General features: G+C 45.4%; 1 protein-coding gene across 10 annotated transcripts in view; it reads right to left on the reverse strand.

Moving 5' to 3' along the window:
• Nucleotides 1-259: 259 nt before the first annotated feature.
• The window catches only part of LOC117576382 (homeobox protein prospero), a 65,716-nt gene continuing 50,469 nt past the window's right edge, over nucleotides 260-15,506 (reverse strand). For 8 of the 10 annotated variants that reach the window (XM_052007533.1, XM_052007527.1, XM_052007528.1 and 5 more), the window contains 4 exons: nucleotides 8,498-15,114; nucleotides 7,209-7,394; nucleotides 2,719-2,863; nucleotides 260-2,294 (listed from right to left, as the gene is read on the reverse strand). In XM_052007533.1, coding sequence (XP_051863493.1) covers nucleotides 2,115-2,294; nucleotides 2,719-2,863; nucleotides 7,209-7,394; nucleotides 8,498-14,001 — 6,015 coding nt within the window. In that variant the 5' untranslated portion in view covers nucleotides 14,002-15,114 and the 3' untranslated portion in view covers nucleotides 260-2,114. Of the gene's footprint in view, nucleotides 2,295-2,718; nucleotides 2,864-7,208; nucleotides 7,395-8,478; nucleotides 15,115-15,506 lie in introns of those variants that run through there. The other 2 variants (XM_034261088.2, XM_034261080.2) reach the window with 2 other exon arrangements.

Here is a 15,506-nt window from a genome sequence, read left to right on the forward strand (position 1 = left end):
TTGCCGAAAGGTTTGCATTGTATTCTTGTCACGGTGTTCTTCCGACTCTAATCTCTAAACATCTCTCCAGCCAAAAGTGAAATTTGCTTAGCTTACTACCGAATAGGGACGTTAGGGGGCGTGGTACCGCCCAATGATGTATGTACGACTCAAAGCACATGATGGGCCGAAATTGCACTATTTTTTGTGTTGAGTTGAGATGCCGTAAAGTTCTTGAGGAATATTTTTATACTTGCCAAATAATGTTCTATATTTGTAATTTCTTTTTTTTTTTTTTTTTTTAGCGATGTGATGTGTATGCATGCTTTAATGATTAATGTTGTTGTTGTTGATGTTGCTCACGTTGCTCATGTTGCTGATGCTCATGTTGATGTAAGTGTACTGCAGTTTGGTGAAGATGTTAGGAACTGCAGTCACTGGTTTGCCTGCCCTTCAGTGAGGCAAGAGCAGGCAAACATATCCCTCTAAACCCGCCCACTTTCCATGCTTGGTATATGAAATGAAAGTGCATCTTGAGGTACATACTTGGCGTCTTACTTGTTGTAGATGCAATCATCGCGAATCGGTAAACTATAAATTGATAAATAAAGAAACTCAAATGGTAGACTGTGTTGTGTTTTCGTGTATATATTGTATTTTGTATGTTGCAACTTAAGGCCAAGTAAATTAAACTAAACATAAACTTAAGCCGAACTTTATTCAACTAAACGTATAAGTATGTACATAAATAACAGACTAGTGTGTGTATGTGTATTGTGTTTGTGTGTGTGTGTTTTGTAGGTTGTTAAGAAATTAAACAAATTGCGTGCACAAATTGGTGCATTTTTCAAAAATTAATCAATTAAGATATATATTGGTTTAAAAAATAATTCGCATACAAAATTAGGCTCGATTAACAGTAAACTTTGGTTGTATGTTTGCATAACATTAAATAAATTTTAGCTACCCTAACGCCCGTTACTAAGACAAATTTCGTAATTTTCTTTTCGTTTCATAATTCTAATCGCAAAAGGTTAATTTTTTTGTTTTTTTTTTTGTTTTTTGTGTTCGACATCAATATTTGCTTAATTTTAAAAAGGAAAATAGCAACCTGAACTTAATTATTAAATACTTTTATCTTTCTTTTTTTAGGCGACAGAATTACGCTAACTTTTTCAAAGATTGCGCAAAATTGTCTTTAAAAGACGAACAGAAAAGTTGGTCTTCAAGTGAAACTTGAATTGTTCCAGTTGAAAAGCACTTTTCAATCGGCTAAGAAACACACTTTGAATTCAGGTGAAAACTGTACCGATGTGTGTTAGTGTAGGTGTGTGTATTTGGAATGTGTGTCAACTTTCGGTAGATTATTAGATGGATCAACTATTTGTAATAGATAAGTATTGTAGAAATATATTTTAAAAATTTTCAACTATCAAACCAACGGTCAGAGTACAGTTTACACTCTGTATAGATACGATTTCGTGTTTATGTGTGTGTGTTTGGGGTGTGTGTGAGTGTTACTATCTGGTATTGGCTCAGGTTTTTAATTTGCACTATGTTTATGTTTGTTTTGTCTTTGTTTGTTGACGTTAAAAAAAGCGCTGCATACTTTGCAGCGCATTTTTTTCCCTGTGTGTGTATTTTTGTAGGGTGTGTGTGCGAGTGTGTGAATTGTTGTTGTTGTTATTGCATCAAATTGAATGCGAAATGCAGCGATGTTGTATTGACGGCATTTTCAAAAATGATTGAAAAAAATATTCGACGGTTCTACAGAAATGTTATTACAATAGATTTAAGATCGACGAGAGGCCTTTTTTTTTAGAATGCGTAATACCTTAGGAAAATGTTGCATCTTTTTCGGTATTTAGTAGTAGATGTTGTCTTTTATAATACATTGATAACGTGTGTGTATTATCATATCCAGTTGTATTTCTTACGTAGATTTAACTTTTTAACTTTGGTTTTCGTGACGTGGCTCTCGGCATTGTAGTTGTTGCTCTTGCTCTTGCTCTGGCTGTTGTTGTTGCTGAAGCTGTAGCTGTTGCTGTTGCTGTAGTTGTTGTAGTAGTCGTAGCAGGGTTCGTATGATGATGATTCAAGGGCGGTGGCATCGTTGGCATAGCCAACTCCTCCACTTATTCTAGCTGCTCTAAAAAATTCGGCGACTTGAAGTACTCGGGCACGGGATCGTCCATGCGTGATATTATTTTGTATATGGATTTCTTCCACGATTGCTCGGTGTCTTTGCCACCCTGTATTGCACGGAAAAATTCACGCAGTGTCTGTTCGACCACAAAGCGAAAATTTTGGGGTACCTGTGGGCGTGTAGGGAAGTCGAAGGCGAAGACGAATTAAGAATTAGCAAAAGATGGTCACGGCAGCAAAATGTCTTCTTTTTTTTTTGATACAAGAGTGTTAGTGTGTGCGTGTATGTACGAGTATATATGCTTTGATGTACATATGTATGTATATGTTTGTTAATATAAGAGTGTGTCTCTACACACACGCACTAACACTTTGTGTTTGTATATTTGTTAGTAATGAACTGTAATTAATTGGCATCAGTTAAAAGCAATTCCCAGTCACAATGCTTTTGCACTCTTTGAATTACTTAAGTATCATAAATTTTTTACTTAAGGAAATGAAAAGTAATTGTAATCTAGGCATTGCTTTGTTTACATTCAGATTAATGATCGCATTCAATTACAGCTCATGTTTGTTAGTGTGATTGTTGCATACCTCAATGTGATTATTGCGATTGTAGTGCAAATTGAGCACGCGATATAATTCACTATCTCCAGCAATCAACAGATCATCGGGTGTCTTGATGCCTTCAGTGACAGCTTGTCGTGCATATTTCTCCATTTGTATGTAGTAGAATTCTCTGCAGATGCGTAGATGAGGATTATGTTTGGTTTTGGTCAGTATACTATAAGCTAAGCTTGTTTTTTTTGTTTTATTTTATTTTTTGATTTTTTTTTTTTTTTTAAATTTTTTTTGGTTTAGTCAGCATTCAAATTTACGAAATCAGATTTAAATTTATACAGAAATCAATAAGGAACGAGATTAACAAACATAAGGGGAAAGTAAAGAAACAATAGTAAGAGGAAATTAAGTAACTCAGTTCGAATTCACAAATCAAAAGACATCACATGCATACACCCAAAGTAAATACTCGCTCTCATATATCGCACTCACACTCAAGCATTTACGCTCACTCTTTCTCTTTTATTGCGTGGGTGTGTGTGTTTGTGTGTGCTGCTAGACCTGCTTTGAGATGGTCGTTGCCTCTAAAGGATCAATATTGGATCGCCTTTGCAATATGACATTATTAATAAATTTGCAGCATACTCTTAGGCGCATCCTAAAAGCCTCAATCTCTTATGATGTGTGTGTGGGAGGGGTGTGTGTGTTTGGAGTGGTGGTGTGTGCTTTCTTTATTGTAAAGAATTTTTAATAAATCTCAAATGTGCAACAAGAGGCGCTGCAGGCACAGAGGATAATCCTGTGGCGCCCAGCGAGTGCAATAGAAATTGCAAGTCAACGGGCATCGTTATCGTCATCGACATTGGCATCGTCTTTCGCCACCCACGCGATGCCTGTTGCCTGTTGACTATTGCTTGCTGCTTGCTGCCTGTTGCCTGGTTGGGGACTTAATTAGCAAGTGCAGTGGTGCCTCAGTGGTGCTCTGTGACTCTGCTCCTCGTGTTGGCTGCTGTGTCGCCGCCTTGTTTAGTCAAGTGATTTGTATCTGGCACTGAGCCGGATGCTGTTGCGATTGCGGTGGCAGTGGCGGTGGCGGTGGCTGTGGTGTAAGTGATTGCTTGTCTTTTTCTAATGAACAGTCCCTTACCAGCTGTAGCAGTAGGCTTTTGTAATTGTAGCTGCCCGCCCACTTAACAACGCTCTGATAATCGCGCTAATTTCAAGATTTCCCAGCTGTAGACCCCTCAGCGAACAGAAATGCATTTCTCGTGTGCCTCACGCTGCAGTTGATGTTGATTTTTCCAAACAATAAGCGCGAATTGCGCAAATAGAAATCTCTGATTGCGGTTGTATAAATCTTTTTGCCAACGTCTGTCGTCGACGTCGTCGCCGTTATCGTCAACACCGCCTGTCAAGCCGCCGACCAAACTCCCCGGAGGCAGCAAACTGCCACGCGCACTTCAACAAAAAACAGAAAAAAAAAGAAAAATGCAAAAAAAAGAACGTCGAGCGCCTACAATAGGCAACGCCTACAATAATGAGCTGAGACCGGGCACAAGTCAGAAGAAAACCAAACAGTACAAATTGTGACAGCCCAGGCACAGCATCATTGTTAACTGTCAACCGTATCTAAAACTGTGGCTATGACTGTACTTGGGCATGAGCATGAGCATAGGCCAATGCCCATTGTCTTGTGCTCTCTATAGTTATTAGGCGTTTGGCAACAAAGCATTGCATACTTGTAGGCGCGCGTGTGAAAAGCGCAATTTTTGTGTGTGATGATGCAATTAGCTTTGGCTTTCTCCTGCTCGTTGTTGTTGTTATTGTTGTTGTTTAGCTTGAGGCATGCATTCAACTGCAACAGCAAGTGTGTGTGTGTACGTATGTGTGTGTTTGTTTGTGTGTGTGTGTGTGTGTGCGTGTGTTGGGGGCAGGAAAAGGAAGTTTAGCTAACTGCCTGTCAGAAGTGTGCGCGTTGCGCCACTTAATTTAGATAATACACACACACACTCACAGGCACAAATCCACACACACTCTCAGAAGTCATACAAAATGGCATCAACGGAAGTGCAGTCGCTGCTAGAACTAATTAGTTTATATAATTTTCGTAGCCTATTTTATGATTCACAGATTCACATATTCACCATGTGCTCCCCTTTTGGGAAGCGTGGACTGCTCCTTCTGTCCCCCATTTAGAGGCAGGCAAGCGTGCATGCCACTACTGACTGCCTGCATCTGTGTTTGTGACTGTCTCTGTGTGTTGTTGTGTGTGTGTGTGTTTCGTGTGAGTGAGTGTATGTGTGAAGGGTTCTGTGGCTGTGTCAAGTCTGCTTCTTTTGCTACTTCTTCTGCTTTCTTCAGAAGTGCCATTGACTTATGGTATGAATAGAGAATAAGAGTACATTAATAAGCTCACACATACTCACCCACACATATGCAGACATCTCTACCTCATACATTAATGAAGTAATTGGCAACACTTTACATATATCATCTCTATATAAGTATATGGTTTTTTTTCGTTTGTTTGTTTGTTTGTTTTGATACTGAAACGTGTGTGTATGTGAATGTATATGTGTGTGTGAGATTGTGTGCGTGTCTTTTATACATATATACGTAGATATCATGTGCTGTACATTTAATTTTTTCATAATATTCTTTATATGGTTTTTGTTCAGCAAAGATCTTTTCACGCCACGAGAATCGGAGGAGACCAAAGAGGGCGAGGGGGGTAACAGGTTGTCGAGGGGTGTACGTAAGGATTTGTTAGCTGCTCTCTAAGCGCCAAAAGAACACTTAACCTCAAAAATGCTTGATGAAAAAACGCAAACAAACAGAACAAGTCGGTACAAAAAAAAAAAAGAAAATACAAAAAGCAAAAAAAAAATCAAAACCAAGTGGAAAAAGGCAAAACACATCGGTTAAGAGTATGTGAGTGTGTGAGCGAGAGGCCTTCTCTAGATTCTTGAGCGCCTTTTGGGGACGACGGCATTATGCGCGACTCTCCAGGCGCGACTCTCAAGTAGCTGTGCTCTCCTTCCCTCCTGCAACTGCAGTTGCCCCCAAAAGAAATGCAGCTGCAGCAAACTAATTAGCCAGCGTGCAAGTGTGTGTGTTAAAAGGGTGTATGTTGGGGGACTGGCAGGACATGCAAGGTCCTTCTGGCTCTGTTCGCTTTCTTTGCTTTCTTGCACTTTATTTGTATTTGACATAAAGGAAAGAGGCAGCAGATAATGCAATTATACAAGTGGTAAGCACTTTGGCTAATTAGCCAACACAAAGGCGGCCCAACAGTGGCAAGAAATGACGTCACAAGCCCCTCAAGCTGCTTGCAACTTGACGCCATTAGAGGCACTCTCCACACTTTCTCTTAAGTGTCATCAGTGTGAAAAAAAACACTTACAATTATTGTGCTAATTTTGCAACTAAAGAATGTCCGGGCTACCCTTAGAGATGAAGATACTGGAATGTTAATTCAAGTCAGCGACATCAACAATAATATTCCCACCCATTTTAACCCCAGTACGCCGTAAGTCAAGAAATTCCCATGCAAGGACACAACCCCTTTCAGCCCCTAAAAACCCAAAAACTAAAAAAACACAAATCAAAGAACAAAAACACAAAAATACTCAATGTCTTAAGCCAAGCACAACAAAAGGTGCAAGAAATTCTTCAAACCGGTAAGAATCGAGCACAAAAGGCGAATTCGTTTGACAGGGGAAACCCCGAACGTGCTGTGATTTGCCAAGCAGGAATACGAAGTGGTGAAAGAAAACACAAAATCAACTAAGGAATTGAAGAAAAATGCCCTAAGACGTTGCGCATGTCTTGAGACAATTCAGTTCTTGGGTTGTGGCTTTAGGGGTTGCAACGATGGACAGCTGCTAAGCCCCTATAGCTTGTTAGGGTGTTTTGCGTCTTAGGGGCTGCAAATCAAAATCCAAATCCAGGTGAACTATTCCTCTATTGTCGCGTGTATAGCTTGCAGATGTGCATTGCATTTTGGCGCGAATATCGAAAATCCTTTTTCCAGCTGTCGTTTCACGTTTTTCCTCTGTACTAGTTTCTTTTTTGTTGTTGTTCTGTTTTTTGGCCACTTTTCGCTGACAGGCAAATTTGGCTAAAATGTATTCACTGTCTGTCATAGCAGATAGAGGTGAAAGTGGGGATTGCATGTGTGGGCGTCAGTTGTGTGATTTCTTGAGTGCAAGTCAAGGGTTCGACAGCGAATGGAATTGGAATTGGAATAGAAAATCGAATTTGAAGTGCAGTGAAAGACAGACAACGACGATGTACTTGTTTTGTTTTTCTTTTTCTAATCTTTGTTCACTCATGTCATGAATAACCCAAAAAGAAACAAAAAATGAAACACGTAACAGAAGAGGCAAAACAGAGTTAACAACAAATACAATATGAAATCATAAAAATGAATGCTGCTCGAAGAAGTTCCAAAATACTTTTTGTAGATATATTATATTGCAGATAGATAGACATAGAGTGTATTTTGTTGATTAAGTACTTACCGAAAGTTTGAGAACCATTTCACCAATTGTGCTGTATTGTTTTTGTTAAACTTGATGTCCGGGAAGTACATCTTGAGGACCGCTGAGCTCGGGTATCGCACCCAGAAGAACATCAGCTTGGCCTTGCGCAGGTGCATCGGTGTCAATGTTGAAGAGTGCAGAGAAGTCAAGGATTCACAATGATTGCTATATAGATATTTGTTTATGTGTGTGTTTAGTTGTAAGTCAAAGCAGTTTTACTCTTCGTTCGTCTTCTCGCAAAGAAGAAAAACCCATCCATGTTCCTGCTGGGGCTGAACAAACTAAGGAGAAGCAGGGGGAATGATGTCGATGATGTTGGGGGCAACGTCTAACGTTGTTGCTGTTGCACTTTCGAGTGTGTGGCAAAAAGGCAGCAATAAATGCCAATAATGAACGTCTAAGGGCGCCTCGACATACTGCCAAAGGGGTTGGGTTTGGGATTGGGATTGGGCCGATTGAACCTGCCTGCCACTTGGCGAAGGCTGATTGAAAACAGAACTACGAGATTGAGAAATAACGAGCTTCAGCTTGCAGTGACTAGTTAATGCTCTATTAACTGATTAGACAGTCTTTTTTTTAAATTAATTGCATATGTAACTATTTAAGTATTATATCTAAATTTGACCTCAAAGTTATTAACTGTTAAGAAAAATATATTTAAAAGCTAATGTTGAAGCTACACTAATATTTATTTAGCATTTTTATGAAGTGCACTTTTACGCCAAGTAATCAGTGTCATAACTATTATGCCCCATTGTAGAGCATATTGAGAATAAATGCAGGCTGTGCAGTGTGCTGCTTAGGGGTTAAGTTGAGTAGGTGAGGAGAACGTGGAAGGCGGAGGAAAGGGGTAGCTTACACTTGGAGCTCATTGCAATTGGTTGCGCCGATTGGGCATTGATTTTTCTGATTGCTGTTGCTGCGATTGCAAATGCAACTCAAGCCAAAAGACGGAGACGACGACAACGATGATGACTTGAGCAGGGGTTTGCTGTTGGGTCTGCAACTGAAGGAGGAGGAAGGAAGAGCGGGGGGCAGTGTCGTTTGGGGCGTTCCAATAAATAAGGTTTTGATTACATTTTATAAAAGAATTTAGTTGAAATGGGAAATAAATAAAACTGAAGAAGACACTTGATTGGTTTCGTTTTGTAAGCAAGGCAACCCCTTTCTGCTCTTCAGGTAAAGGTGCTTAAGTTCCCCCCTGTGCCTAACCCCATTTGCTCTGCACCAGTAGGCACATTGGACGACTAAACTGGGTAAAAACTCACTTGACCATTTGATGGTGTTGTTCATGTTGATGTTGTTGTTGTTTGAAAAAGGATATAGTAGGCTGCATGCCATCGAATTGCATGTCGGCCGAGTTGCACTCGGACTGTCGATCCTGGGCATCCATGACGGCTCGCAGGCAGGTCTTGTAGTCGGGTGAGCCGCCATGATGGGCGGCCGCAAGGAGTGCGGGATGGAGCATCGTTGGCGGATGTGGCAAGGGCGGCGAATCGCGCGAGTCCATCAGGGCGCCAAGGCTGCCGGGCGGACTCGACGAGAGTTGCAGCTGATGGTGGTGCTGATGGTGCATCTGGGCAGCGGTGGGTTGACCCCCATGCGGTGGACCGTGTGGACCCGGCGCCGCATGCGGATTAAAGAATGGACTGTACGGTGAAAAGACCTTGGATTCGTGCAGCGATGGATTTGGTATGGCCACCGATGTGGGCAAGGACACTGGCATCATGGGTGGTGGTGGTGGTGGTGGCGGATGGTACGTGCCCGTCGATTGACCGCGACCCGTTGGACTTTGCGCTGGCGTTGCATTGCTGGTGTTGTTGTTGCTGTTGTTGCTGCTGCTGCCGTTGCCGTTGCTCTGCTGCTGTTGTTGCTGCTGCTGTTGCTGCTGTTGTTGCTGCTGGGCGGCTGCAACGGCAGCGGCGGCAGCGGCTGCCTGTCCACTGGGCGGCACAACGCCATCCTGAGCCAGGATCCGACTAACGGTGCGCGGTGTGATGCGTGTATCGGTGACCTTATGACGCTTTTTCTTTGGTGTCACCACCAGGCTCAAAGCCTCGTTCTGCTCCAGCTGCTGTTGCGTCTGCTGGGCATTCTGAGCTGCCACTTGTTGCTGCTGTGCAGCCTGCTGCTGTTGCTGTGCGGCCTGCTGCTGCTGTTGGGCGGCCTGCTGTTGCTGCTGTGGATCGGAGGGCAGACAGAATGGTCCCGTCATCGAGTTGTAGAGCGCGGCTGCTGCCACCGGATTCATGCCTTGTGGCGTTTTGGGCGCCTGAAACATGGCCGCCGCTGTGGGCGAGGGACGTATGTGAGGTGGTGGTATATTAAGTGAACTTAAGCTATTGTTAGTTGCATTCGATTGGTTAACATTGCCAGCCACATTGCTGCCAGCAACATTTGCATCGCTCGCTGCCTGCTGCTGCTGCTGCTGTTGTGCAGCCTGCTGCTGCTGTTGCATTGCTGCCGCGGCGGCAGCATGATGCATCTGCAGACCCATCGCGGCGGCAGCAGCTGCCGCGGGTGAGGCAAACGACAATTGATTGCCATTGAGACGTGGCGCTGCAATTAGTTGCTGGCAATTCGGCAATTGCTGTTGGGCAACTGCCATTGCTGACATGACTTGCGACTGCTGTTGTTGTTGCTGCTGCTGCTGCTGTTGCTGCTGCTGCTGCTGTTGTTGTTGCTGCTGTTGCTGGTGCTGTGCAAGTTGCTGTTGCTGTTGTGCATTGGCATTGCTGCTATTGCCCTGACTACTCGCCTGCTGCTGCTGCTGTTGCTGCTGCTGCTGCTGCGAGGGCATTTGACTATTAGCTAGGAGAAGTGAACCATTATTACCTGATTGTGTTGCTGGCGTTGGACCATTCTGGGCGCCCGCATTGCCATTGAGACTGTGTCCGCTGTGTGCGCTGTGTCCGCGATCTGCAACCACTTTCGTACGTGGCGATTTGCGATCCAAGATCTGCGATGCCAGCATCAGATCCTTGTTGAGCTGCTCTGCTGCCGCTGTCACCGAATCCGCCTGCTTGCTGAACAATCGTCGCTGGTGCACAAAGCGAGTGACAATCGTGTCCACCAACGCGGACAACGATGTGGTTATCTCTGACTTGAGCACATCGGCAAGTCCTTCGAGATCGGTGCCCGACATGCGCATCATTGAGCTGTTGCTGTTGTTGTTGTTGGCGCTGCTCTGCTGTCGCAGCATTTGGAACTTTTCTGACAACTCTGACTTCAGTGCACTGTGGGCGGCTGCCCCGCCCATGCGTGTGGGCAGACGGGCGGGCGGATGCAATTGGACGCGAGGTGCTGCAGCGGCGGCAGCAACATGTTGCTCCAGCTGCTGTTGCTGTTGCAGTTGCTGCAAGTGCTGCTGCTGGCGTTGCAGTTGCTGTTGTTGCTCCTCCTTGCGCCGCTGCTGCTCTTGCTCCTGTTCAAAGCGACGCTGTTGCTCCTGTTGCTGCTGCTGTTGTTGCTGCTGTTGCTGTTGCTGCTGTTGTTGCTGTTGCTGTTGTTGCTGCTGCTGCTGCTGCTGCTCGACAGCTTCCTTGGCCATGCGTGCCTCCTGCTCGAAGAAGAATTGCTGATACATGGCTGCGGCATGCGACATGTCGCCCATGTGTTGCAACAATGGCGGAAAGCCTTGTGGCAACGCAGGGTGAGAGACACCCACGAGCGGATTGTGCTGCTGCAGCTTGCTGGACATCATCTTGCTCATCATTTGGGTGAGCATATTCGGTGTGGTGGCTGCTGCATTCTCGTTGTTGCTCTTGCCACTGCTGCTGCTACTGCTCTGCACCTTCAGCGTGGGCGATGGGGAACTGGAGCCAGCTCGCTCCACCGACTCCTTGGGCGTTGATTCGCTGAGCGTGGGCGAGTGTGACAGTTCGATATCATCGTTCTGATGCTCCTGCTCATGCTCTGCCTCTGGCTCCAGACTTTCCATGTCCTGCTCGTGATCATTGTCAAGGTCCTGGCACTCGGACTCCTGTTCCATGCGTGTGCACAGCTGCACATACTTTTGCTGCATCTCTGCCAGCTGCTCCTGCATGGAGCGTAGCTGCGACTTCAGCGCATTCTTCTCCACACGTTTCTGCTGTATCTGTGGCGACTCGAGCTCATTGGACTCGCTGTCGTCCTGGTCGAGCATCATGCTCTGCAGATTGAGACCAAAATTGAGACCAGCAGCAGCGGCCACATAGCGTTCCATGGCATGTTGCTGTGGCTGATACAGCTTGCGCTTCTTGCAACCGTTCACCTGCAGCTGACCCGCTTGGGGAGTGGCCGAGGGGCTGCAACGCATGCTGGACACGATGTGTTCGACACGAGCACGTTTCAACTCCATGCCGGGTTTCTTGAGGCAACCAGAGCTGGTTGCTGACTCACGTTTTGTCTCGATGCAATCGTCGTCGTCATCATCTTCATCGTCATCGTCTTCAATGATGTCGTCGTTGTCCAGCACCTCGTCCTTGCTGTTCTCCAGCAGCAAGATGTCCGAGTGACTGGGCGATGCCAGCGATTCCAGATCCGAATTGCGATTGTGTCCCAAGCCCAGCAGCTCCACCTCATCGAGCATATCGTCGACAGCCTCCTTCTTGCTGGGCAGCGTTTCGTTAGCCAATTGAGGCTCTGCTGCTGTTGTGGCACGTTCCTCGCGTTGCATGCTGTCGAGCGAGTCGGAGGACTTGCGTCGCAAGCTGCCGTTGCTGGCAATGCTGTTGCTGCTGCTGTTGTGGCTGTGACTGTTGCTGTGGTGGCTGTGACTGTTGCTGTTGCTGTGACTGCTGCTGCTGCTACTGCTATGACTGTGGCTGCTGCCACCGTGTGGCGAGTGCGGCGCCTGAGGCGTTGCTTGCATCAGTTCAGGTTCACTTTTGATTTTAATCTCTGGCATGTCGCTGTCCTCGATCAAATTTATGCTCTCGGTGACTGCGTTGCTGCCGCTGTTGTTGTTGTTGCTGTTGTTGTTATTGTTGTTATTGTTGGTGGCAGCCACACTGTTGTTGTTATTCAGCTTAGAGTGCAGCTCCTGCTGCTGTTTCTCCTGCTGTTGCTGCTGCTGTTGTTGCATTGCTGTGCGCAGCTCCTGATCGAGTTGCATCAACTCCTTTTTGCCTTGCAGTATGTTGCGCAGCATGTGATGTGCCACCAAATCGTGTTGCAGCAACTGCTGCTGGTCGTTGTTGTTGTTGGCACCGCCATTCAACGAACTCACCGAAGCAGCTCTGGGCGGACTCCCGCCAGCAACATCGGCGGCCACCAGATTGCCGTCGAGCGATCGATCACTGCAATTGGAGACACGACGACTGCTGCTGCCGCCTTTGTTAGTGGAGGAGGAGTGCGCCGATCCTGGCGAGATGGAGGCATTGTTGCCACCATTGCTGAGCGCAGTGTTGCTGTTGTTGTTATTATTGTTGTTGTTGTTGAGCAATTTACTGGTATTGTTGAGACTGTTGACCAGGCCAGCTGCACTGAGCAGCTCGGCGCTGGTTGCCGTTTCCATAGCGGCCGCCAACATGGCATTGTCGAGACTCTGTGGCAGACCACTGGTCGCATCCTGCGCCTGTTTCATTTGTCGTCCGAACAATTCGTTTAACATCTTTGCGGAGGAGCCGCCAAATAGATTGCCAAAGGCGGCTGTCAGCAACGAGGATGCCGAATTTACCGAGCCCGGCGAACTAGAGCCGGACAATGCAGTTGCTGCTGTTGCAGCTGCAACTGTTGCTGGCGTTGTGTTGGATGTGTTTGCTCCTGGACTCGCAATCGAGCTGTTGTTGTTTGTGTTGTTGTTATTGGTTTGGTAGAGAGCACCACTTGCGGCACTCGCAGCAGCCGCAGCAGCGCTACTCATGAAGGCAGCGGTTGCCGTTGCGCCGCCGTTGCTGCAGCCGTTATTGTTAACACTATTACCAACAACACTGTTGCTGCCAACGTTTAAACTGTGAGCACTGTGACCGTGACTATTATTGTGGCTATGATTGATATTGTTAATGTCTTTACTTAAGGATCGCGTGCGCGTGCGACGATTTCTCACTAAGTTCGAGTTATTGGTGTTGCAGTTTACTTTTATTGCTGTTGTTGCCGTAGACGGTAATGTTGTCGCTAAAGTCGTTGGTTTTTTAGCCGCGCACGTTGTTGTCTTGCCGACGGCCGAAGACTGACTGATTTGACGTTTGTGTGCGTTACGGCGATTACATCGACTACGACTGCGACTGCGGCTGCGACAGTTACTGTTGGCTGGCGCTGCTGCCGTCGCTGCTGCTGCTGCCGCCGTTGCTGTCGCGGTCGCCGTCACCGTCACCGTCGCCTTGTTGTTGCCTTCGATTACGACGACGTCGTCCGAGTCAGAATCGCCCTCGTCGTTTTCGTGCGCGTTCGTGTTCTCGTTCTCGTCGTCGACGTCGTCGTCGTCGTTGTTGTCGTTATCGTCGTGGTCGCCGCTACTGCTCTTCCCTTTGCTTGTTGGTTTCTCCGCTTCGCTGACGTTTTCGCCGCAATTCGCCGCCTCGTCGCCACTCAGTGTTGTCTGTATTTGTATGGATGTTGGTGTCGTTCGGCCGTTGCTTGCCTGCAGCGGCTGAGGCAGCACAATTGCTACGCTCTTTGCTTGCTGGTGCTGCTGTGGGGGTTGCTGTAGCTGCTTAGAATCAGCCTCTGTCTCTGATGCTAGTGCTAATGTTGTTGTTGTTGCTAAATTTGTTGTTGCTTTCAGCAGCACATCGTTCTCATCGCTGTACAAACCAAAACAGTCCGCGTCGTACTCCTCTGATGACATCATAAGATGATGCCAAACAGCAGCAGCAGCGCGCGCTCTTCTCTCCACGTTGCCTCCGCTCCTTTGTCTTTGCCCTTGCCTTTGCCTTTGTTTTTGCCTTTGCCTTTGCCGCGTTGCTCTGGCTCTTGTTGCTCTCTTGCACTTTCAGTTGCGCTCTCAAAGCGTCAGGCACACACATACAGGCAATTTCTCCTGCCAGCGATTGTCGTTGAGAGAGCGTTTACTTCGCCTTTGCTTCGATTGGTTGTCTATTTTTACGCTTTCTCCTGTTCCCCCTCTTTGACTGACTGTTTGACTGTCTGACTGAATTCGCTCCAACAGCTCGTCGTATGCGCAATTTGAAGTTGAAGTTAGGTTTCAACGATCTGTTTATAATCTGGAATCGTTTTGCTTTTAATTCTGGTTAGTTTTGTTGTATGTCCGAGTTTTCCGTATGTGTGTGCGTTTCTTCTTCTACCTCTACTTCTTCTTCTTATATGGTTCAAAACTTTTTTTTAGCTGGTCCGAAGTTCCCTAAAGAGTGTATTATCCTTGGGTCCGGCTTTCGCTCTCTTTCTGTCTTCGTTTAGTTGCGCCAAACGTTGAAATTTAGCTTTCTCTCAACTTGTTTGTCGAAATGTTACAATTCAAAATTGTTCGCGATGTTGTTGACAGTTTATTGCAGTTGCAATTGTTGCTGTTGCTCTTGCTGTAGCTGTTGTTGTTGTTGTTGTTGATTTTGCGTTTACGTTTTCTACGTTTTTTTCTGCGTTTTCTAATTGTGAATTTTGTTTTGAATTTTCTTTCCACCACCACACACATGCGAATGTCCTTTGCATTTAATGATATTTAAATTTGTTTTGATTTTGCTTTTTGTTGTTCTTGTTGCTTAGGTCTTCTTTTACTTTTACTTTTACTTTTGTTTGTCCTTTCGTTTCGTTTCGTTTCGCTTTGATATTTAGAAAATTCTCTAAAAGTGTTTTTTCGGCTTCTTTTATCGAGAACTTTGCGTTTGAATTTTTTATCGTTTTCGTTTTTTTGTTATATTTTTGGTTTTGTTTATGTTTTGTTGTTTTTGTTTTGGCTTTCTTTTTGTTGTTGTCTGGAATAATCCTTGCTTGCATTCAAAAAGTGTTTCTGGGAATATAAAAGATGAAGTCACATAACGTAGCTGTATCATAAAATACCCCAAAAAATAAATATCGTTATTCTCATATTTAAATTTAAATGTAGAATTTTATTGCAGCAAAGAGTGAAATGGGTGATGGGCAAGAGACGAGGGGCAATAAGGTTGTGAGAAGGTGGTGGGGGCCAAAGGGGGTTGCTTAAATGGAAAGTAAAAGTGGCGCGCCAAAAGCTTTTGGTTTGGGTGGCCACTTGATTGGTTGGTGCTTGGTTTCAGTTCGGGGGTTGACTCTGCTAGCCTTCGCCTGACCTTTGCGTTTGCCTCCCTTCTTAAGGCTGAGTAAGGGAAGAAGAGTCCAGGAAGCTGAGTGTATCGATGTGTGTGTGTGTATGTGTGTGTGTGT

Source organism: Drosophila albomicans, chromosome 2R, assembly GCF_009650485.2.
Source record: "Drosophila albomicans strain 15112-1751.03 chromosome 2R, ASM965048v2, whole genome shotgun sequence".
NCBI classification, from domain to species: domain Eukaryota; kingdom Metazoa; phylum Arthropoda; class Insecta; order Diptera; family Drosophilidae; genus Drosophila; species Drosophila albomicans.